The sequence below is a fragment of the Schistocerca nitens genome, chromosome 2, assembly GCF_023898315.1.
Source record: "Schistocerca nitens isolate TAMUIC-IGC-003100 chromosome 2, iqSchNite1.1, whole genome shotgun sequence".
Taxonomy (NCBI): domain Eukaryota; kingdom Metazoa; phylum Arthropoda; class Insecta; order Orthoptera; family Acrididae; genus Schistocerca; species Schistocerca nitens.
The window spans coordinates 188,393,146-188,417,575 of NC_064615.1; the positions used below are offsets into that span (position 1 = coordinate 188,393,146).

A 24,430-nucleotide genomic window follows, 5' to 3' on the forward strand; every position below is an offset into this window, starting at 1 on the left:
ACCAAGAAATCCTCAATCCAGTCACAGATTTCACCTAATTGTACTTTTGATGATATACTTTGGTGTGGCACTAAGTCAAATGCTTTACAGAAATAGAAAAATACTGCACCTGCCTAACTACCACAGCTTTCAGTATGTCATGCATGAAAAGTGTGTATTGGGTTTCACATGATCGATGTTTTCCAAATCCATGGTGGTTGGCATGAAAGAGGCCATTCTGTTTGAAGTATCTCATTACCTTTGAGCTTAGAATATGTTCTAAGATTCTACAACAAGTGGATGTCAAGGATATTGCACAGTAATTTTGTGGATCCTTCTGCTACCCTACCTGTAGACGTATGTGACCTGCAGTTTCTTTGTACTACTCGACTTTTTTTTGTTCAAGGGATCTACAGTAGGGACTAACATAGTGGCAAATTCATTACAGATTCTGATAGGGATTCCACTGATTACTGGGGCCTTCTTCAATTCCAGCTATTTCAATTGATTTTCAACACTACTGATACTAATATCTGTACCACTTTTCAATAATACGAGAATTAGATTGGAGCAATACCCCCAGATTTTCATTTGTAAAGGAACATTTGAAACCTGAGTTCAGCTTTTCTGCTTTTGCTTTGCTACCTTCAATTTCAGTCTTTGAGTGTCTGAACACCAACTTTTATACCGCTTTACACAGGAACAGAATTTCTTTGGATTTTGGGAGAGATCCTTTGATAATATTCTGCTACAGTGGTCAATGAAGGCACTACATATTGCCTTCTTGAGAGCCAAATGTGTCTCATTCAGCATCTTCATGCTTTGTTTCACACATATTATACAGTACTCTCTGTTTCTTTGGAAGTTTCTTTACAGTAACTGTAAACCATGTAGCATCCATCCCACCATAAACTATGTGTATACCTATCAACTGAATAGTCATCTATTCTTCTAAATCTGAGCCACAGTTCTTTTACATGCTGCTTTACGGATCTGAATGTTTAGAGTTCCTTACGGAGATACATCAGTACTGATTTTTATTTAGCATGCTGTCAAAAGCCATGCTGAGGTGGTTACACTGGTTCCCATCAGATCATCGAAGTTAAGAGATTTGTTTAAATGCTTCAACAGTTCTGCAGTATTCCCCTCCCAGTCAATTTTATTATCCAGCTGTAAGACCAAGAATTTAAAGATGTATACTTCTTCTATCTGCTGGTTGTAATATTTTAGGCATATAATGACAGGAAACCTTTTAAAAGTTCTGTATTGCATATAATATGTTTTTTAAGGTTTAATGGCAGAGAATTGGCTAGAAACCATTTATTTATGCCCATGAAAATTTCATTAGCCAACTTTTCTAAGGCTTTATTTGATTTACTATTTATTGCAATGTTTGTATCATCTGCAAACAAAACAAACTTGGCATATGGCAATGTTACTGATGAAAGTTCAGTGACGTACACAAGACAAAGTAAGGGCCCTAAGATGGAATTTTGGGAACACCACATGTTATTGGTTCCCAGTTGTATGATGCTTGATGCCTTGATATGAGCCTCTTTCCTATTGACACCCTCTGTTTTCTGTCAGAGATATAGGATTTGAACCATTTTGCAGTATTCCTGCTGCACTGCAATATCCTAATTTACATAAAAGGGTATTGTGATTTACACATTGAGATGCCTTTGACAGGTCACAAAATACACCAGTAACTTGTAATTTATTATCTAATGAATTAAGTACATTCTCATTCTCATTTGATGTGTAGTTAGTCTTCTCAATATCGGAACCCTTTAAAAATCTTAACTGTGACGTGGACAATATTTTATTTATGGTCAAATGGTAAAGAGGATGACTGTATATTATCTTTTCCAAAGTTTTTGAGAGTGCAGGCAAAAGTGAAATTGGATGGAAGTTAGTGGTATTTCATTATCTCCTTTCTTATGTGAAGGCTTAACTTCAGCATGTTTCAACCATTCAAGAAATGTCCCACTGATAAGATTGGCTACACAAATAACTTAAAATGTCACTAAACTCAGAGGCACACTGTTTAATCAACTTTGTTGATATATTGAATTTTTGGACTCTAAGGATTTTATTGTGAACATTAGTTCCACTGGTATTGTGAGGGTCATACTCGTATTACTGTAGTAATTTGTAGGATTGGTCTGAGATATTACATAGCAGCATGTACTGAACCTAAGAACCCTATCTTTTCAGCAACAGTTATGATGTGCTCACTGAAAAGTTCTGCAACGCTGCACACTTGTGTTACCTATGTATTGTTGACTCTTAATGCTATGTGCTCCTCTACATCTCTGGTTCTACCAGACTCATCCTTTACTATATCCCATACTGTCTTTATTTTATTATCTGATGTGACTGTCCTTTTCTGACAATGTATGTGATTTGATGTGATTATTATTGTCTTCAATATTCCACAGTATGTTTTGTATTGATCTATAGCTTTTACATCAGAGCTGTTTCTGGCTGATATATATAGGTTCCTTATTGACTTGCAGGATACCTTTATTCCTTGACTAGTCCATGGCTGTTTTATAGACTTTGGTCTAACCTAACAGAAGGAGTTAGGGTCTATGTTACAACCAGGGGAGGTATGATCCATTACAACATTCAATGTACGATAAATGTCTGGGGAAGACCATCTTCAAGCACAACATGTGTACACACACAGATATTGCTCACGCTGTCGTGGAGAACTTATCTTGTAATCCTGACTTGATACACAGTGATTAACTGCTGAAGCATTCACAACAAAGTGCCAGAATTGGAAGTGCTCCCAAAAATAGGTGGCACTGACAGAAAGCCATTAAAAACTCAAAATTGATAGCAGTGAAATTTTTTAGGTAAATCTAAGTGTATATTGAAAGCATAGTCAAATGGTAAATGGTGGTATTTACCACAGAGAACAAGAAGCTCAGATCCACTGATACAGAAATTGTAACTACATATGAGATTGTCTGCACAAGACTCAGTATTTAGGATAGGCACAAACTTACAATGGGTCCTTATAGTGAGGTACAGAAATATTTGGAAAAAATTCCAATTCGCTAGTATGTAAGTTCCCATCATACTGTCATCACTGGAGGAGCCCTTAATCATCCACCAGTCAATTGCAAAAATTACAGTTTTCTAAGCGGTGGATGTGACAAGATATCCTATGAAAAATTACTAAATGTTGTCTGTGACAACTACCTAGTTATTGCATACACTCACTCATGATATGACCAACCTAAGAGCAACAAAGAGACCTGACCACTTTGATGATATCCATACCGAAAACTGCGCCAGAGACCATGAGGCAGTTGTAGCAACCATGATTACTAAAGTTCCAAGGGCAACTAAAGTAGAGGGATTAATGTGTTTAGCATGCTGAATATAGTGAAGTCATGTGGCATGAATGGCTGGGAGACACTGAAGTGCAGATTCAGCATACTATGCTTACTTTCATTCCATAAAATCATACAGGATTGTTTTCTGGGGTAACTCAACAAGCCAAGCTGAAGTTTTCCAAGCCCAAAAACAATTATTTGTGATGTTAACTGAAGGACATCCTGCAGAGGACTGTTTAAGGAACTAGGGATACAAACTACTGCTTCCCAAAATATTTATTCCTTAATGAAATTTGTGATTAAAAATAATCTTTTTTTACCAATAGCTTAGTTCTTGGAATCAATACTAGAAACAAGAATAACTTCCACAAAGACTTAAAGCAACTTACTTTACTTCAAAAAGGTGTCCACTATTCAGCAATATATACACTCCTGGAAATGGAAAAAAGAACACATTGACACCGGTGTGTCAGACCCACCATACTTGCTCCGGACACTGCGAGAGGACTGTACAAGCAATGATCACACGCACGGCACAGCGGACACACCAGGAACCGCGGTGTTGGCCGTCGAATGGCGCTAGCTGCGCAGCATTTGTGCACCGCCGCCGTCAGTGTCAGCCAGTTTGCCATGGCATACGGAGCTCCATCGCAGTCTTTAACACTGGTAGCATGCCGCGACAGCGTGGACGTGAACCGTGTGTGCAGTTGACGGACTTTGAGCGAGGGCGTATAGTGGGCATGCGGGAGGCCGGGTGGATGTACCGCCGAATTGCTCAACACGTGGGGCGTGAGGTCTCCACAGTACATCGATGTTGTCGCCAGTGGTCGGCGGAAGGTGCACATGCCCGTCGACCTGGGACCGGACCGCAGCGACGCACGGATGCACGCCAAGACCGTAGGATCCTACGCAGTGCCGTAGGGGACCGCACCGCCACTTCCCAGCAAATTAGGGACACTGTTGCTCCTGGGGTATCGGCGAGGACCATTCGCAACCGTCTCCATGAAGCTGGGCTACGGTCCCGCACACCGTTAGGCCGTCTTCCGCTCACGCCCCAACATCGTGCAGCCCGCCTCCAGTGGTGTCGCGACAGGCGTGAATGGAGGGACGAATGGAGACGTGTCGTCTTCAGCGATGAGAGTCGCTTCTGCCTTGGTGCCAATGATGGTCGTATGCGTGTTTGGCGCCGTGCAGGTGAGCGCCACAATCAGGACTGCATACGACCGAGGCACACAGGGCCAACACCCGGCATCATGGTGTGGAGAGCGATCTCCTACACTGGCCGTACACCACTGGTGATCGTCGAGGGGACACTGAATAGTGCACGGTACATCCAAACCGTCATCGAACCCATCGTTCTACCATTCCTAGACCGGCAAGGGAACTTGCTGTTCCAACAGGACAATGCACGTCCGCATGTATCCCGTGCCACCCAACGTGCTCTAGAAGGTGTAAGTCAACTACCCTGGCCAGCAAGATCTCCGGATCTGTCCCCCATTGAGCATGTTTGGGACTGGATGAAGCGTCGTCTCACGCGGTCTGCACGTCCAGCACGAACGCTGGTCCAACTGAGGCGCCAGGTGGAAATGGCATGGCAAGCCGTTCCACAGGACTACATCCAGCATCTCTACGATCGTCTCCATGGGAGAATAGCAGCCTGCATTGCTGCGAAAGGTGGATATACACTGCACTAGTGCCGACATTGTGCATGCTCTGTTGCCTGTGTCTATGTGCCTGTGGTTCTGTCAGTGTGATCATGTGATGTATCTGACCCCAGGAATGTGTCAATAAAGTTTCCCCTTCCTGGGACAATGAATTCACGGTGTTCTTATTTCAATTTCCAGGAGTGTATATTCAATAAATGCCAGCAACCATAAAAAGTTTAACTAATAATAAAGTTCAGTTTGGGAAGAGTCTAAAGAATTTATAGGTAGTCAACTCCTTCTGCTACAATGATGAATTTCTTAGCAGAACCAATTGATGTTTGTATGTTATTAATAATATTACATAATGAGAATATCATGTAGAGTCTGGCTTCCATACAAATTTTGTGCAGTAATGCCTTAATTGCAAATAAGTGCTGTAAAATGTTTTTATTTTATTTTAATTTGTTTTTATTTGATGATGTATGGCTATAGTAGCCTAAGCATTATCAAATGGTTCAAATGGCTCTGAGCACTATGGGACTCAACTGCTGAGGTCATTAGTCCCCTAGAACTTAGAACTACTTAAACCTAACTAACCTAAGGACATCACAAACATCCATGCCCGAGGCAGGATTCGAACCTGCGACCGTAGCGTTCTTGCGGTTCCAGACTGCAGCGCCTTTAACCGCACGGCCACTTCGGCCGGCCTAAGCATTATCATATGCACCTAAGTGTATTGAGCATTTAATATTTGATGACAGGTTTTATATCCTTTTATATGTAAACAAGCTTAAGATATGTTCTTATTTTGTAAATATTTATTGTGTATTCTTGATTTCTGACATGTTCCACATACCAGAGGATCTCCTCACTATGGATCAAATGGAACACAAGTACATCTAATCTAATCGTGAACAGGTCGTTTTTAACAGAATTAGAAAGTATGTGTAGCACTGCTTTCATATCAAGTTTGGTAAGATTAGGTCATGAAAGTAGTTCTTCATAAAACTATTATTTCACTGCAATAGATGGTTCACAATATCAGTGAGTGATAGGCAGTTCGCTCTGTGATTCAAGCCTGTTATGTCGTGCATTCTTGTATGTATCGAATTCCTATAAAATAAAGCATGCTGGGTACTCCGTACCACTGTGTCATCTATCATTCACCATCACTACGTAATGGAGTACCACAAACTTAATCACATGGAGAATGTTAAGAAAAAAAAAATCAAGCAATCTTATGTTGCAGTCGATGTGTTATATTGAATCAGGGTCATCTTTTAATACATTATGATTTACATTAAAGAAGCAAAGAGCTCTCAACTGTAAGCAATTGCCCATGGCAAACAGTGGATTAGCTGTTAATCAAGTGCTTGCAATCAATCTTTGACTGTTAAATACAAAAGAATTATAATATAAAATTAGTTCTCCACCAGTTGTGTGTAGGCCTACTACTCATTTACAGCTGCTTAAACTCAGCACTGAATATGTATCCCAGGGGCATGTGTTTATGGATTGTGTGCATCTATGCCTGCAGGTACTTTAGGCCACTGAAATTCGTGCTGTGCTTCTACCTACCTGTGATGATCCCTGTGTGGCTGTGGGGTGAAGACTGGTATCTATCCTTGGTTGTCAATGCCATCATCCGGTATGCCTGTAGCCTCAACTTCACCTGGCTAGTCAACAGTGCTGCACATATCTGGGGCAACAAGCCTTATGACAGGTTGGTTATAATGATTTGCTCGAGATCTCCAGATTCATACCAGTACTTAGTAACATGTAGCACCAATACGTTCATGACAAACACTGTCATGGGAAGCATTTGTTATTATGTATTTCTAAAATTACTTAATAACCAATAAATCAATAATAATAATAAAATAAGATAAGTAATAAAAAACTAGAAGATATAGGGACAGTTTTAGAGTAAAAGTGTGATAGAATGGTTTTGAAGGAAGGAAGAAGAATAACTTCAAAACATACTTGTTGTTATTGTGGTCTTCAGTCCTGAGACTGGTTTGATGCAGCTCTCCATGCTACTCTATCCTGTGCAAGCTTCTTCATCTCCCAGTACTTACTGCAACCTACATCCTTCTGAATCTGCATAGTGTCTTCATCTCTTGGTCTCCCTCTACGATTTTTACCCTCCACACTGCCCTCCAATGCTAAATTTGTGATCCCTTGATGCCTCAGAACATGTCCTACCAACCAGTCCCTTCTTCTTGTCAAGTTGAGCCACAAACTCCTCTTCTCCCCAATTCTATTCAATACCTCCTCATTATTTATGTGATCTACCCATCTAATCTTCAGCATTCTTCTGTAGCACCACATTTCGAAAGCTTCTATTCTCTTCTTGTCCAAACTATTTATTGTCCATGTTTCACTTCCGTACATGGCTACACTCCATACAAATACTTTCAGAAACGACTTCCTGACACTTAAATCAATACTCAATGTTTACAAATTTCTCTTCTTCAGAAACACTTTCCTTGCCGTTGCCAACCTACATTTTATATCCTCTCTACTTTGACCATCATCAGTTATTTTGCTCCCCAAATAGCAAAACTCATTTACTACTTTAAGTGTCTCATTTCCTAATCTAATTCCCTCAGCTTCACCAGACTTAATTCGACTACATTCCATTATCCTCGTTTTGCTTTTGTTGATGTTCTTATATCCTCCCTTCAAGTCACTGTCCATTCCATTCAACTGCTCTTCCAAATCCTTTGCTCCATGGATTTAAAGTCCTACTTCAAATTTTTGTTTTGTTTCCATTACTGCTTGCTCATTATACAGATTGAATAACATCGGGGAGAGGCTACAACCCTGTCTCACTCCCTTCCCAACCACTGCTTCCCTTGTGTGCCCCTCGACCCTTATAACTGCCATCTGGCTTCTGTACAAATTGTAAATAGCCTTTCGCTCCCTGTATTTTACCCCTGCCACCTTTATAATTTGAAAGAGGGTATTCCAGTCAACATTGTCAAAAGCTTTCTCTAAGTCTACAAATGCTAGAAACGTAGGTTTGCCTTTCCTTAATCTTTCTTCTAAGATAAGTCGTAAGGTCAGTATTGCCTCACGTATTCCAACATTTCTATGGAATCCAAACTTCCCCGAGGTCGGCTTCTACCAGTTTTTCCATTCGTCTGTAAAGAATTCGCGTTAGTATTTTGCAGCTGTGACTTATTAAACTGATAGTTCGGTAATTTTCACATCTGTCAACACCTGCTTTCTTTGGGATTGGAATTATCATATTCTTCTTGAAGTCCGAGGGTATTTCGCCTGTCTCATACATCTTGCTCACCAGATGATAGAGTTTTCTCAGGACTGGCTCTCCCAAGGCTGTCAGTAGTTCTAAAGGAAGGTTGTCTACTCCTGGGGTCTTGTTTCGACTCAGGTCTTTCAGTGCTCTGTCAAACTCTTCACACAGTATCGTATCTCCCATTTCATCGACATCTACATCCTCTTCCATTTTCATAATATTGTCCTCAAGTACATCGCCCTTCTATAGACCCTCTATATACTCCTTCCACCTTTCTGCTTTCCCTTCTTTGCTTAGAACTGGGTTTCCATCTGAGCTCTTGATATTCATACAAGTGGCTCTCTTTTCTCCAAAGGCTTCTTTAATTTTCCTGTAGGCAGTATCTATCTTACCCCTAGTGAGATAAGCCTCTACATCCTTACATTTGTCCTCTAGCCATTCATGCTTAGCCATTTTGCACTTCCTGTCAATCTCATTTTTGAGACATTTGTATTCCTTTTTGGCTGCTTCTTTTACTGCATTTTTATATTTTCTCCTTTCATCAATTAAATTCAATATTTCTTCTGTTACCCAAGGATTTCTACTAGCCCTCGCCTTTTTACCTACTTTATCCTCTGCTGCCTTCACTACTTCATCCCTAAAAGCTACCCCATTCCTCTTCTACTGTATTTTTCTCCCCCATTCCTGTCAATTGTTCCCTTAAGCTCTCCCTGAAACTCTGTACAACATCTGGTTTAGTCAGTTTATCCAGCTCCCATCTCCTTAAATTCCCACCTTTTTGCAGTTTCTTTAGTTTTAATCTACAGTTCATAACCAATAGATTATGGTCAGAGTCCACATCTGCCCCTGGAAATGTATTACAATTTAAAACCAGGTTCCTAAATCTCTGTCTTACCATTATATAATCTATCTGATACCTTTTAGTATCTCCAGGATTCTTCCATGTATACAACCTTCTTTTTTGATTCTTGAACCAAGTGTTAGCTATGATTTAGTTGTGCTCTGTTCAAAATTCTACCAGACGGCTTGCTCTTTCACTTCTTACCCCCAATCCATATTCACCTATTATTTTTCCGCCTCTTCCTTTTCCTACTCTCGAATTCCAGTCACCCATGACTATTAAATTTTCGTCTCCCTTCACTAGCTGAATAATTTCTTTTATCTCATCATACATTTCATCAATTTTGTTCATCATCTGCAGAGCTAGTTGGCATATAAACTTGTACTACTGTAGTAGGCATGGGCTTCGGGTCTATCTTGGCCACAATAATGCGTTCACTATGCAAAACATACTTAGGAAAGGAAAAATCAACACAGTGAAAGGATGAAGGAGTACTATAGGGTAAGGAACAAAGTATGAAAAACTGAAATTGGTATGTCATCATCTGAAGGCCCACACCAGAGGAAATAAATAATAAAATATTTTTTATGATATAATAATAATAGTAACTATAAAAATTATTACTATTATTAATATTATAAAACTTATGTTACAAAATATGTGGGCTGTTTCAGACTCTAATATGCTAAATTTGAGGAATCATGGATTACAGAGGATCAGGAACATATTTTCCTATTTAACTTCAAACAATGCAAAATCCAGAAGGACTGTAACAATATTATGAAATGGATAGCTGCTACTCAAGATATAGCAGAGATGCTCAGTCACAGACAGGCACAACGAAAAGACCATCAGAAAGTGAGCTTTCGCACAAGGCCTTGTTCGAAGAAGGCCTTGTTAGCCGAAAGCTCATTTTTTGACAGTCTTTTTGTTGTGCCTATCTGTGACTCAGCATCTCCGCTATGTGGTGAGTAGCAACTATCCTTTTCACAATATCGTTTTCTATTTATCTGTTTATGAGCTACACACACTTTGCTGTGGTAAAGGGAAATGTAAGAGATGCTCATCATGTTTACTGTAGTGGCATATCAAGAGGGTTGTGAATGATATTGGCATCAGAGCTGGGCAGATTGCCTGAATCATTAGTGAATTTCATGACAACAATTTATTTATTTACATTTTTTGCATGTAGGCCATCAAGCTGATGACTTTTGCAGACATCATACATAGATTGAGTAGATTAATATAGATAACTCTTACACACAGTAGTGGCACATACATTCATATTAATATTCTAATTATATTATGTGTTACAACAGAGGGCAAGTAGATTAGAATTTACTGAGTGAATATAAACATTTATTACCTAAGAAGGCTTTTAACTGTCTGTGGAACAGCTTTGGTTCACAAATTTTCAAAGCATGTTGCATCTTGTTGAACCATATCTAGCTATTAATATAAGACCTATTGTCAGTCATTTCTAATTTTGTCCTCTGCCTGAAGTAGTTACCCTTACTTCTAGATTCATAATTATGTATATCACTGCACTTATTTACTTTGTTTTTACTATTTAGTAAAAATATAGTAAGTTTAGACAAATACAAGGAGTGCACTGTTAGATATTTATGGTGGACAAGGGTTTCATGACAGGACTCTAGTCTATGCATTAACCTAAAGGCTCTTTTCTGTAATACTGATATTCTATTCAGGTGCAGGTCTGCTGTACAACCCCACAGTTCAATACTGTAATTAAGAAATGGATAAACTGTTCCACAGGAAACAATTTTTAGTGTTCAACTTGCGACTATACTCTAGTCTATGCATTAACCTAAAGGCTCTTTTCTGTAATACTGATATTCTATTCAGGTGCAGGTCTGCTGTACAACCCCACAGTTCAATACTGTAATTAAGAAATGGATAAACTGTTCCACAGGAAACAATTTTTAGTGTTCAACTTGCGACTATTTTTTCCAGCTGACTTATCAGATACAAACTACTGCTGATAAGTACAAAAGCAATGTTGTTAACCCAACAGAGATTTTTGTGCAGGTGGACACCAATAAAATTAATGTTATCTGCTTCTGCTGATGTAATACCACAAATATTTTTTATTTCAGCCTCATGAGAACCAGCTGTTTTAAATGTTAGTAGCTGGGATTTACTGATATTGGTGTTTAGACCCTGGTGTAGAAAATATGTGGTTACTTCTGTCACACCCTTAGTTTTCATAAAATGAGAGGGAGGCATCATCAGCATAGGTTACTAGATGTGAATTGAAGGGTTGTATTGTGTCATTGACATAAACCAAGGATCAATCCCTGTGGTACCCCTTGAATTACTGTATCTCTAGAAGACTGGAAATCTATTGCCTTATTATTAATTTTACATGAAAGTTTAATATGCCATTTGCAATTTGTCAGGTGTGTTGTCCGTAATTGCATAGCTGAGTCCTTGATGGTGTAAGCCTTCAGTTTCTTAATGAGCAACCCATGGTTGATTGAGTCGAAGGCTTTGGAAAGATCTCAGAACATGCCTGCTATCTTCACACCTTAGTCCAGGAGGGTGTACACTTTATGGTGAAATTCAGCAACTGCAGTAGTTGTGCACTGATATTTCCTAAAGCCATGCTGTTTTTCTGTTAACAATTTGTTCTTTGTAAAATAAGCAGAGCACTGAGGAAAGATAACCATTTCAAAAACCTTACTAAAGGCAAGGATCAGTGATACTGGGTAGGAGTTTGAAACCTCTTTTTTACTCTCCTTCTTATGCACTGGTTTAAAATTTCTTATTTTTAGACTACTAGGATAATACTACAGTTTATGAGGTACATTGGTGGTTTAACTGTTCCTTTTATTCATTTTTTAACTACTAAACTCGACATACCATACCATCCAGCTGTGTATATGTTCTTTAATGTGAGGATTATCTTGCTCATATCATTTTCTTTAACATCATCAGAGTTAAAACTCACTGCTTGAGGGGTGTGATCTGATGTCCCTCAGTGCATTTCTAAATGTATATTCAGTTTCTTGTTGGTGATATGAAATGTTTATTAAAAATGTTACATAATGTTATTGGTTATTTTATAATATTACCATCCTGTATAATGAATAAGAGTCCTTTGATACTTATTGATCAGTTTCCAGGATGCCTTGCTTACATTTGTAGATTGTGAGATTTCGTTACCTTGGATTTGTTTTCTAAGGTTTGAAAGTTCTGCTACAAAGATTTTCTTAGCTGTGCTATATTTTTGTTTGAAAATATGAGGTCTTGTTGATTTGGGGTGCGAGACATCTAGGTCATTAATATTTTGCCCAAGTTTAACAAGGCTGGTTGGAAGTCTGAGTTTGTAATTTCTTCCACTCTGACTGTGTATTGGTCCTGTCTGCATTTATTTAATGGGATAACAGGAAACAACATGTTTCAATAGGACATTATAAAATATTTGTTATCTGATCCTTCCGCGTGGTAGATTCTATTGCACTTCTCCTCAGCTAGTTCAGTTTTCAGAGAGTTGACTTTACTATTTTTCATAATACATTTCTTTTCAAAATTTTTGGTATTATTTTAGGAGCTGTTTTTCTATATTCTATCTGTTGTGCAAGGTGGTCTGCGTAACGAAAGGCTATTTTACTATACTTAACACTGTCTTCCACAGTTTTGTTAATTATTGCATAATCCATCCCAGTAGAAATAGAATCTGAGACCCTGGTATCCATGGTAACTATATTTCTAAGACTGTATGAAGTTAGTACATCTACAAGTTTCATGCTAGTTATGTTGTTGGAGATTTATCAGTGTTAAGGTCTCCAAGTATACTATTGTCACTGAGACCAGTTTTCCTAATTATGGTATTGAAACTGCTAAGAAAATGGATTACATCTGCACAAGATGGCCTGTATATTCCTATTACTTTGTTTCACTGCATTGACTCCATGCTCTTATAACTGAATTGCAGTACCACATATGTCTAATATCCCCTCTTCACTATATTGCTCAGTAAAAGTAGGTTTCTTAGATTGACTATGTCCTCTAACAAAGATTGCCACACCTCCACCCTTATGCTGTTTCCTGCAATCACTATTTACCAGTACATAACCATCTAGCTTCTAATACTGAATTTCATTACATTATAGACCAGGTTTAGTTAACTCTAACACTTGTGATGAAAGCTCAATTACAAATACCTGTAGTATATTGAGTTTCTTTGTAAGGTACTGCACATTCAGATGTATCCTATAAGTGTAGCCTGGTTTTCTTCTCTTTTTATATGCCAGTGGATGTTGTAGTGTTCTGTGAGAGTCGAGCCAAGATTCTGTGTATATGTCTGTGGATGTAGTTGTGTTCTGTCAGAGTGGAACCAAGATTATCTTTGGTGTTGTAGTTACCTTCTACATGTGTGATTACATTGAGTGCACAGGGTCACAGGGTTCACATACATCTAGTTTGCCTGGTTGATCGCTCCTTCTTGTTGCTGAATGGGACACATAGAATTTTTATTTTATTCACTAACCTTAATTTTCCCTTCCTGTTTGTGTGTAGTCCAAGCTGGGTGTGTTTATCTTGGTTGATTTTCCTAATATCTATTAATTTCACATAGCTGCATTTTTCACATAGTTTTTGTAGCACTGAATTGTGAGTTTCTACTTCCCTATTAACACAAGACCACTGTGGAAGGTTATATCATACTGACACATTTGTTATGATAACATTGGTGTGGTGTAATTGTGGCAATAACTTTCTATAACTTCTCAGTGGTGACTCACTTTCATTTCTGTATACATCACCTACACGTTCAATGCAGTCATCTTTATTACGTTCATTTGTTTCTACAGTTACGTTTTCTACCACAGAACTGAATATGGCTCCAGGTTTGAGCTTAGCAAACATCGAATAATCTAAATTCATATTTTCATGGAGAAAAACAGAGAGGCTTTTTCCGTAGCAATCAGCGTAAATTAGGAGTTTTTTTTGTTTTTCTTGATGCGTGAACATTTCTGTTTAGAGTTTTGTTGGACATTTTGTTGTGTATTGGTTTGCCTGAGCTAATAGTTGCTTCACAGTTTGAGTTTTGGGTTCTTAGATAGCACAAGTGAAGAAGTAAGACCTACATGTTCTGCTTACTTGTGCATTTTCATTCAGTAAACAAGAAATACAAAATTGCCTTGAACGGTCAAGAGAGATGGTCTTTGCTGTGAAGGTGTCCAGAATAAAATGAGACTCAGAGCAGACTGGTTACCAGCTGTTACAATTATTACAATTTTTTTTCAAATGTGGCTTGAATAAAATGTAATTTTTGTATAATTTTTCTTATTGGTACTTTTAAGTTGACAGACATCTCAACACATGAGCCATTAGTGACAAGTTAGCCACAGTATGCCCCTTAACAAAAAAAGTTGTGACTGTGATTTATAATTCATCAAAGTTTTCTGATTGCCATTATGGCCATTTACGTGTATGTAATAGACTACTTCCACTTTGTAGTGACACTTGTCTGTATAAAAATGGCATTTCATTCCATATAAGTCTACCATGAAACTAATGACACATGGCATATACTTGCTTATGATTACAGTGTTTAAAATTAAGTATGGCTGAAGACAAGAAGGTATAAGAAGTACACTAGCATCAGCAAATAAAGCTTTCTTTAGTAAAATAGCTCTACCGATATTAGATATCGATATGGAACTAAGGAATTAGTTCTTGATAGTGTACATCTGGAACACAGCATTGTATGGACATACAATGTGGATCATCAAAATTCTGGTGAATAAGAACCTGGAAGCATGGTGCTGTCAGTAAATGTCAAAAATTAAGCGGAGAGATAAGGTAAAAATTGGACAAGTACTCGAAAGAATAGATGAGGAAAGAAATCTATGGAAGACAGTTTAATGAGACCTCTGCTGTAGCACCAAAGAATTAACCTGCCAGTGGAAGGAGCAGTAGAGGAGAAAATAGTAAAGGCAGATCATACAGACGCAGATGAAACTGTAGAAGATTGTGTAACTTCTATATAAAAAGATGCACACAACATAGAAAGATGGAAGACAACATCAGCCCATCTGAAAGACTCATGACTGAGGAAAGGAAAGAAAACCCTTCAGGAAAGAGTCCCATCTTGTAAGCGTAGGCTTCCGCGGCCGTTGTCTTCTTCAATAAAATTCTTCAGGGTATCAGACCGCATCGTCATAATTTAAAATGCGCCAACGTTTCGGCCAGTGTTGCAGCTAGCCTTCATCAGGGCCTTACGTTAACTGCTAAATGAACACACTTGGTTCCTTAAATAGCTGCACGAGAAAACCGTGTCGTTACTTGATTGGCTGTAAAAGGAGGAGGAGGAGGGGTGAAAGGTATGCTTTATTGGTGTTTCCTTTATTATCTGTCATTGGCTGAAATAGCTGTTTTCTATTGGTCTTTATATTAATCCACCCCATTGGAGGAGACGGACGAATAGCGAACAGGTGATGGCTGTGACGTCACACTGTTTCCATGCTGTCCAGAAACCGGCTGCGGCGTGCCATTGCTTTGTGTGCTCGCGACCACTGCTGTGGCTCTCCGCGTGTCTGCATGGGCCGCCACGGCTCTGCCGCCGCTCCGTAGCCCTGCTATTGCAGGCAGCCAAGACCTCGGAAGCTTGTACCCGTCCTCTCTATTCATGTTGGCGGGTCTTTTGGCTATTTCTATCGCCTCTCTAATCTTTCTTTTGAAAGTGAGAGGCTGTTTCGCCAGGACGCGGGCTTCTTGAAAAAATATTGGTTTCCCACACTCGTCTCGGTGTTCCGCCACTGCTGACTTAGTGTGTTGTTTCAGGTGGATATATCTTTCATGTTCCGAGAGCCTTGTGCTAATCGGACGTCCCGTCTCACCTATGTAGACTAATCCACACGCACAACCAATTTCATACATGCCAGCTGTGTGTAGTTTGTCAACTGCATCCTTGGTAGAACCGAGCGTGGTACCTGATATATGTGAGCTTGTGCGCCACTGTCTGACGACCACCTATTTCAAGTGGAGAGGTCAATTTTATGAACAAACTGATGGTGTAGCTATGGGCTCACCCCTATCGCCTATCGCAGCAGAAATTTTCATGGAGGCATTTGAGGAAACAGCCCTCCAGTCCGCACCATTACGTCCAAATTGTTGGCTTCGCTATGTCGATGATACTTTCGTCATCTGGCCCCACGGAGAAGAGGAGTTACAGAACTTCCACAAGCACCTTAACCAACAGCATAGGAAAATTCAGTTTACAATGGAAACAGAGAAGAATGGGGTGCTGCCTTTTCTCGACGTGGAAGTTTATCGAAAACCTGATGGTAAACTTGGCCACAAAGTGTACAGGAAACCAACCAATACGGACAGGTACCTTCACGCCTCCTCCCACCATCACCCCACGCAGAAGAAGTCCGCCCTGCACACGCTAACGAAGAGAGCGTACAGGATAAGCGATGAAGAACATCTGAAGACAGAACTTGAACGCCTCAGGTCCATCTTCGGAACTAATGGCTATGGGAAGCAGATGATAGACAGCACCATGTCGACAAGGGAGAAGACTAATAGGGAAGAGGAGAAGGAGGCACAGAGCATTGCTGTGTTACCATATGTACAAGGGGTCACCGAACGTATTGGCAAAATTCTACGAAAAACCGACATCAAACCAATTTTCCGAAGCAGAAACAAAATATCAGACATGCTCGTTTCTACCAAGGATGCAGTTGACAAACTACACACAGCTGGCGTGTATGAAATTGGTTGTGCGTGTGGATTAGTCTACATAGGTGAGACGGGATGTCCGATTAGCACAAGGCTCTCGGAACATGAAAGATATATCCACCTGAAACAACACACTAAGTCAGCAGTGGCGGAACACCGAGACGAGTGCGGGAAACCAATATTTTTTCAAGAAGCCCGCGTCCTGGCGAAACAGCCTCTCACTTTCAAAAGAAAGATTAGAGAGGCGATAGAAATAGCCAAAAGACCCGCCAACATGAATAGAGAAGACGGGTACAAGCTTCCGAGGTCTTGGCTGCCTGCAATAGCAGGGCTACGGAGCGGCGGCAGAGCCGTGGCGGCCCATGCAGACACACGGAGAGCCACAGCAGTGGTCGCGAGCACACAAAGCAATGGCACGCCGCAGCCGGCTTCTGGACAGCATGGAAACAGTGTGACGTCACAGCCATCACCTGTTCGCTATTTGTCCGTCTCCTCCAATGGGGTGGATTAATATAAAGACCAATAGAAAACAGCTATTTCAGCCAATGACAGATAATAAAGGAAACACCAATAAAGCATACCTTTCACCCCTCCTCCTCCTCCTTTTACAGCCAATCAAGTAACGACACGGTTTTCTCGTGCAGCTATTTAAGGAACCAAGTGTGTTCATTTAGCAGTTAACGTAAGGCCCTGATGAAGGCTAGCTGCAACGCTGGCCGAAACGTTGGCGCATTTTAAATTATGACGATGCGGTCTGATACCCTGAAGAATTTTATTGAAGGAGTCCCATCTTATTTTTGAGGCACTAAAAATGTAATAAGTTAAATCTTATTCTAAAGCATTTTGAGTGACTTTTGCAATGTTTTATGTGGGTGAACTGGATCTGCATCTAATACTCTTCCTGTCCAATATACATTGTTTGGAGTTCAAGTTTCTTTTTTTTAACAGGTCAATCCAGCAAATGCACCAAATTTTATTTGCACCACTGTCCACTGGACCTTGCCTTTTAAACAGGAACATTACCATGCCGATACAGAAAAGCTTACTGGAATGGTATTAACACGGGAAAAAAGCTTTTGATAAATTCTTGCATTCACTTTACTTCCATACTTACCCAATTATAACATGGGTCTTTTGCCAAAATTCACCATTAAAAAAATACAGGATCATCTTAAATTTACTTACTAGCTGTAAGTTGATCTCACATGCAGAATCATTTTGAAGGATTCAGAAGTATTGGAGGGGGGGGGGGGGGGGGGGGACAGTGACATGAACTTGGCCAAAAACAAGGATGAATGTGGAGAGGAGAGGGGTATGTGGACAGCAGATATTGTCATGCTGCCAACCAAGGGAATATACGTCATGTACCTTGGCTTTTTATGAACATCTACCACATTTATAGTGCAGTTTGCCTGAATTCATTTGTAGTCAGAATTCAACAGAGTTTAAAATTGGACAAATATTCAACAATGGTATAATTTTCTGCAGGGGACAGAAGAAGTCTAGATATGAGTCAGAGGAGTACTTTTGTTTAATGGAGCAATGTTGTCAGTGCTCGCCATGAGGTGTGAAGGGAACCAAAGGGGGTAAGTCAGCTACCGATTCTGCACAGCCAGTGGAGAAAAGTAGCCAGACAAAGTGTCTGGAAGCAAGAGAGAAAAAATATTGTCACATTCTCTTGTCAATGTAGATGCACAATTCACTATGTATTTGGGGAGGGGGGGGGAAAGAACTGTGTTCTCAGGTCGCACCATAATCACCATAACCTCAGAAATAACGTAACAATTTATTTGGAATGAACAGCCAAATATTTGTCACAATCAGTATTATATATTTTATTGTTGCTCACTTCACTCATATTCACTCATAGCAGTTTAAGCCATACTATTAAGTCTCCTCCCCCTCCCCCCAACCACCAATTGGAAATCATGAAATACTTGGAACAAACAGCCAAATATCGGTAAAAGTTATATACAGGACATTCCTTCCACTTTTGTTCTTCATGTGTGAATTTGTAGCTAATGTTGCAAGTAACCAACAACTTCAGCTGCTATTTTACGTTTTGAGCAGAAACGTTGGAAACTGAAAAATGAGAAATGTCAGAAATGCGAACTTCGCCAGGTCCTGCTGCACCTTCTATCCTCTGCTATATGTAATTCATACGGCCACATATTTCATGTCAGGACTGGTCTGCTTGTGCCGCGCGGGATTAGCCGAGTGGTCTAAGGCGCTGCAGTCATGGACTGTGCGGCTAGTGCCAGTGGAGGTTCGAGTCCTCCCTCGGGCATGGGTGTGTGTGTTTATCCTTAGGATAATTTAGGTTAAGTAGTGTGTAAGCTTAGGGACTGATGACCTTAGCAAATAAGTCCCATAAGATTTCACACACATTTGAACATTTTTGAACTGGTCTCCTATGCCATCAAACATGACACTATACCTAAACTGTGATGCAGTAAAAAAAATATAGGACAAAAATGAAAACTCAAATACAAGTACCAGCCAACAACAGTGTACATAACATGCATCAAAATGCTTTTTGGAGACTTGATCATTGTGTGGCAAATGCTTTCTGAATTTGCAAGATCATATTGTGGCCCAGATATTTGTGACAACAAACAGGGTTGTGCTGCTCACATATAGAAATACATGGCCTCTTTTCTAACTTCTCATTGGTTAGCTGAAACTAGCATGCTAGATAATGACACCCTCAGTGTGGTGTGTGGTGATGGTGATGATTACTGTTGTTTTGTTAAAAACAGTGATACCATAGCAACTGACTTGGATAATAAGCATAACAGAGAGTGAAGATAAAATTAATGTAAACCATTACTCTTTATTTATTTTATTTCTTATTGTATTATGAAAATGAAGACATTCAATAAATAGGCATATGTTTACTTTTTAGGGAGATACTTTGTATCAGAAAAATTTTGTAATTTTGATTTGTTGGAATATGTTAAAAATAAAATTTTCTCAAATAATCTCTTGAAGAAGGTGGTCATCTCATACTTAGCATCATCTTATACTTGGGTAAATATTGTATTAACAAAAATAGCAATCTGAGCTCAGTCCCAAAAAATGCCCCAGACCCTTGCACCAATACCTTCAAATATCACTCTTACCACTATGCACCAAGCTAAATACCAGTAATCAGCATTAAATTATTTTAAGGATTAATGCTAACAGCTCACCAAATAGCTGAGATGTTCATACAAACATAAATAAGACAGAGAACTTTGCTAGTATTCAAACAAAGAAGTGGAAGAGGCGCCTTGACAAACATGAGTCCGAGGAGTGTCATTTCTTTGTAACCTTCATCTCCTTGCATTTTTCCATTTAGTCCAATGTAATGCATACACTTACGAAGGAAAAATCATTTTTTGATATTCTGATCCAAGAGAGGTGCTGATTTTGAAAGCTGTTGTACTCAGGTATTAGCAACTCTTCCCCGCCTCACCAAGAAAATCTTTAGGCTTCACGGAGAGAAAATTTAATGGTTGTACATACTTTGGGCATCTTATTGTATTTGTAGTTAATGCAAATGACAAAATCATTTCATCATCAACACCAAAAGAAAACAAATGACTGTTGAGAGCATGACAGCAATGAAAAATATGAAGGTTACTGTTGGCCATGTAGCCTCTGCTGATGTGAACCAACTGCCTTCTTTCTAACAAATCTTTCACATTTACTTCTAATGCTATCTTTCAAGAGCTACAGAAAATAAACTATTAAGTCCAGCAGTTTTGTGACTTCAGTATGCCACTGACATGGTCTGTTAGTATGTAATCTGGAAAAATATTGAGTTTTGATTTTTTTCTGTGTCAACAAATCATTCAAAAAGAAAAAGAAAATAAATTGATGACTGTTTCTTGAAAACATTCTGCTTGCCTTAGAGACTTTAAAGCGCAATTGTTATTATTTTATGGGACATCTGTCAAGCATAGTCGGAGAGGTAAAAGATTATCATTATCTTTAAGGCATCAAATGATGTGTGACATCAAAGACCTCATAGCTCATCCCATGTATTAGTAGCAAATTGTACTTCTTGCCTCTTTAATACAACCTGATTTTCTCATTTCTTTTAGACATATCAGCCCAGTGGAGAACCGTTTGGTGGCATTTCTAGCAATGGGTGAGGGGTGGCACAACTACCATCATGCCTTCCCCTGGGACTACAAGGCAGCTGAGCTGGGTGCATACGGCTTCAATGTTACCACCCTGTTTTTGGACCTCTTCGCACGCCTCGGTATGGTGTACGACAGAAGAGTGCCTTCTGAGGACCTAGTCCGTCGGACAGCACTGATGAATGGCGATGGTTCTCACCCTGTGTACCGCCGAAATGATGTCACTGACTTGTCCCTGCAGAAAAAACCTGCCACAGGTGGTTCATGAGACTGACCAAGCTTGCAGTGTTGTTATCTGGCTGCGTTTGATTTTGGCATGTGTGAGTTGCGTGATTCATGCAGAGGTGGACCATATGCTAAAAAAACTGTATGAAACCTAAGTAGTAGTGAAATCACAATTAATTCCATTTCTTCAATTCTGTCTTGCTGTGTACATGCAGACACAAGTGCACAAGATGCATTGGCTGTAATGGTGGTTTTATCATAGTTTGGAACAGTGATACTGCCACTACATTGGGGCCTAATGGCTAAGTGTTTAATGGCTACCATGTGAGCAAAGAACACAACAAGTTATGTTTGTTATTAAAGGACTCTGTGATGAGCAAAAAAATGAAGTGTGAAACATGTATACAGTATAACTTTGATTTTTGTTTCCACTGAAGTAGAATCCTTTCCTGTATGGTGCATTGTAGTACCCAATAAGAAGTATGTTACATGCGTGTTATTTATTTCAATCCAATGTAGTTGCTGCATAATATCAGCCTCATCGACAAATTTTTTTACCATAGCATACCGCTTCCTTTCTTTTAGTTCTAATGATATGACAACAGGTATTTATAACTGTTCACAGCTGTTCTTGTACATCTCCATATGTGATAATTCATAAAACTTTCTTTTTATGAGGTGAATGTAATTAGATAATTACTAATTATTTTGTTTGGTTTATCACACAGTTGTCTAGTACAAGCCACTCACATCATGATCCCCTCCCTGGTATTTATTAATTTCTGATCACATATGTGAAGGAAATATCTTTTCAGAAATGAAAAACAGTAATTTAAAGCAAAACAGAGATTTTAGTGTGACACTAAAATCAGTTGAATGCCATAAATGCCTTTCTTTCTTAACTGATGAGGTCCAATGACAATGTTAGTAAAAAGTTAGCTAGAAACAGTAAGCTGTAGACAGCTAACAGGTCAGATGCACAATAAAGTTTCTTTGCAGTGGATCTAATGAATGAAGAACATTTTCAAAAATAGGCTTCACTGAAGATATTAAGGTCTCTATTTTATCATTGATAACTTTGAATATTACTGCTGAGTAAAAGAAAATTGCAATCTTGAACAGAGAAATTTATTTTCTTGATTGATAAATGGCTACGTTTAAATTCTGCGCAAGATGATTCATTTCCCATGATTGTTATCATAACAACTGTAGGTCAAGGACACTGTTGCAAAAGATAATTTGTGTTCATAATTTTTGTCTCTGTACCCTTGTGCTTATTTAATACTTACAAATACAACATATTTCAGTGATAACATTGATATCTACTTAAAAAGTAGTCAGTTTAATAGTTCTATGAAAAATTAATGTCAAATGTTTCTGCTGCTATTACTAAAATATTAGGTTAAACTTGCTGAGGCCTCTGGAAAATACATTTGCTGGTGACCAATGTTGTCAGAGTTGTAAAATTAATTTGAACATGACTAGATTTATTATGAAACATGTTTTTCTACACATACCAAATTTTTCCCATAATGACACCATGCAAGTTTTTACTGTGTGCGCAGTGAACAAAACTTGTGGGCATAAAAACATCCTAATCAAATGTGGGCAAAATAATCTGTAATACTGAGACATATTATAAAGATCTTCAGTTTAACTGAAGGCTATGTACAACAACCATTCATAGTAGTATCAAACTGGGACATGAACCAGACCGCCAAGTATGAGAATAAATAAAAATATTAAAATCGCATGTATCGTAACAAATGTCATCTACTCGTAGCTTAGAAGTAATTGAGAACATAGCTATATGTGTTTCCTTTTCTTTTAATTGCACTTTTCTTTGCATCCAACTGTAACTGTAAATTTTTAAAGCCCTTCCTGTATAAGGTCATAAGACCTTAAGATGCCAAAGAAACCGGTGACAAGAGGACAGATATGTTATCTACTGCTGATGGACCAATATGTTGGTTGTCACATATAAATTAAGGCATATCTGTGCCCATTTAGTGAGGTTTTTCTTTGATGATAGCTTTAAGTAAAACGTATGTACCAGTTGCACAACATATTGTTACATTCACATAATCAGCAAGTCATTACTTTTAAATACATGTAAGAATGTTTTGCTGGAACAGTAGACATTATATGTTGTCTGTAATTATTAATGTAGCATTTCACCCTGTTTAATAGAGCAGCTTCAAAATTAAAGTTCATTGTCATAAAGTTGATATGTGTTACTTGTGTATATAATGAAGTAATTAAATATGATAAATAAACATGTTATCTGTTTTTATTAACAGCTTCCTATATATAAATCAGTACATGACATGAATGTACTACATCAGTAAATGTGAACATCAAATTAGAACTAATGTTGAATGATAGTTCAGTACTTCCATACGCATTTAAATAAGTTAAAAACTAATCACAAAGGAGAAAAGAATTTAACTTTAAATCTGATATTTATCATGTACAAGCACATATTTCAAATCAATCAAAGCTTCATAAATGGAAAACATCCAAAGAATGGCTTTGCTTGAGTCCCTCCTCCCTACCATCTGACATGAAGTGAAAGATTTCTAAGGAACAAGATGTCAGTGCATTATTTTGACTGAAGATTCATTTCATAGAAGCATAGTTTGAGATAATGTGATAGGAACAGTCATTTTTAGTTAATAGAAAGTAACCAGAACATGCATTAGACTATTTCTAAGCTCAACAGTCCTCTTCTGAAATATAAAGTACTAGAAAATATTATTTGAGATCACAGCCTTCCTTACTGAATTTCACTGATGAAATCTTCTCAGAAATATGAAGCGACTGGTAGCAATATCTCGAAATGACATTTAAATGACTTTACATTCATTGTACTCAGGTGTATCAGGTTTTTGTAGGATGTGATCTTTTATAACTATTGGATTACACTAACATCTGTCAAAAAGAGGTTGTCCCAGCTGACGAAGGTGAGTCTGAGAATTGAGTCATTGTGCTGCCTGTCTGTTCTGTCTGCTGAGGAAATCAGAGACAAGCACAAAAAAAGCTATATTGTACCCATTATGCTTAGACAAGGACATTCTATGCATATGCCTGGTATTTATGGTACCTGGTGAGTGAATGGCCATCAGCGCATCAGCCAATGATTAGATTTGATATACTTTTTGTTCAAATAGATGCTTAGTGAGGAGATTCTCCAGGATTTTGAACGTGTCAGAGAGCAAGAATACACAACAGAAGTTTACAAAGCAAAGAAAAGATGTGCCAATGAACCTTCTACAGATCACAACTGAAAT

The 24,430-nt window shown here is 38.7% G+C and overlaps 1 protein-coding gene across 1 annotated transcript in view; it reads left to right on the plus strand.

The window, feature by feature from the left end:
• The window catches only part of LOC126234311 (acyl-CoA Delta-9 desaturase-like), a 284,371-nt gene extending 262,699 nt beyond the window's left edge, over positions 1 to 21,672 (plus strand). Inside the window, exons 6-7 of the mRNA XM_049942997.1 lie at positions 6,513 to 6,698; positions 20,877 to 21,672. Of these exons, the coding sequence (XP_049798954.1) occupies positions 6,513 to 6,698; positions 20,877 to 21,183 (493 nt within the window). The 3' untranslated portion in view covers positions 21,184 to 21,672. The remainder of the gene's footprint in view (positions 1 to 6,512; positions 6,699 to 20,876) is intronic.
• The last annotated feature ends 2,758 nt before the right edge of the window (positions 21,673 to 24,430 follow it).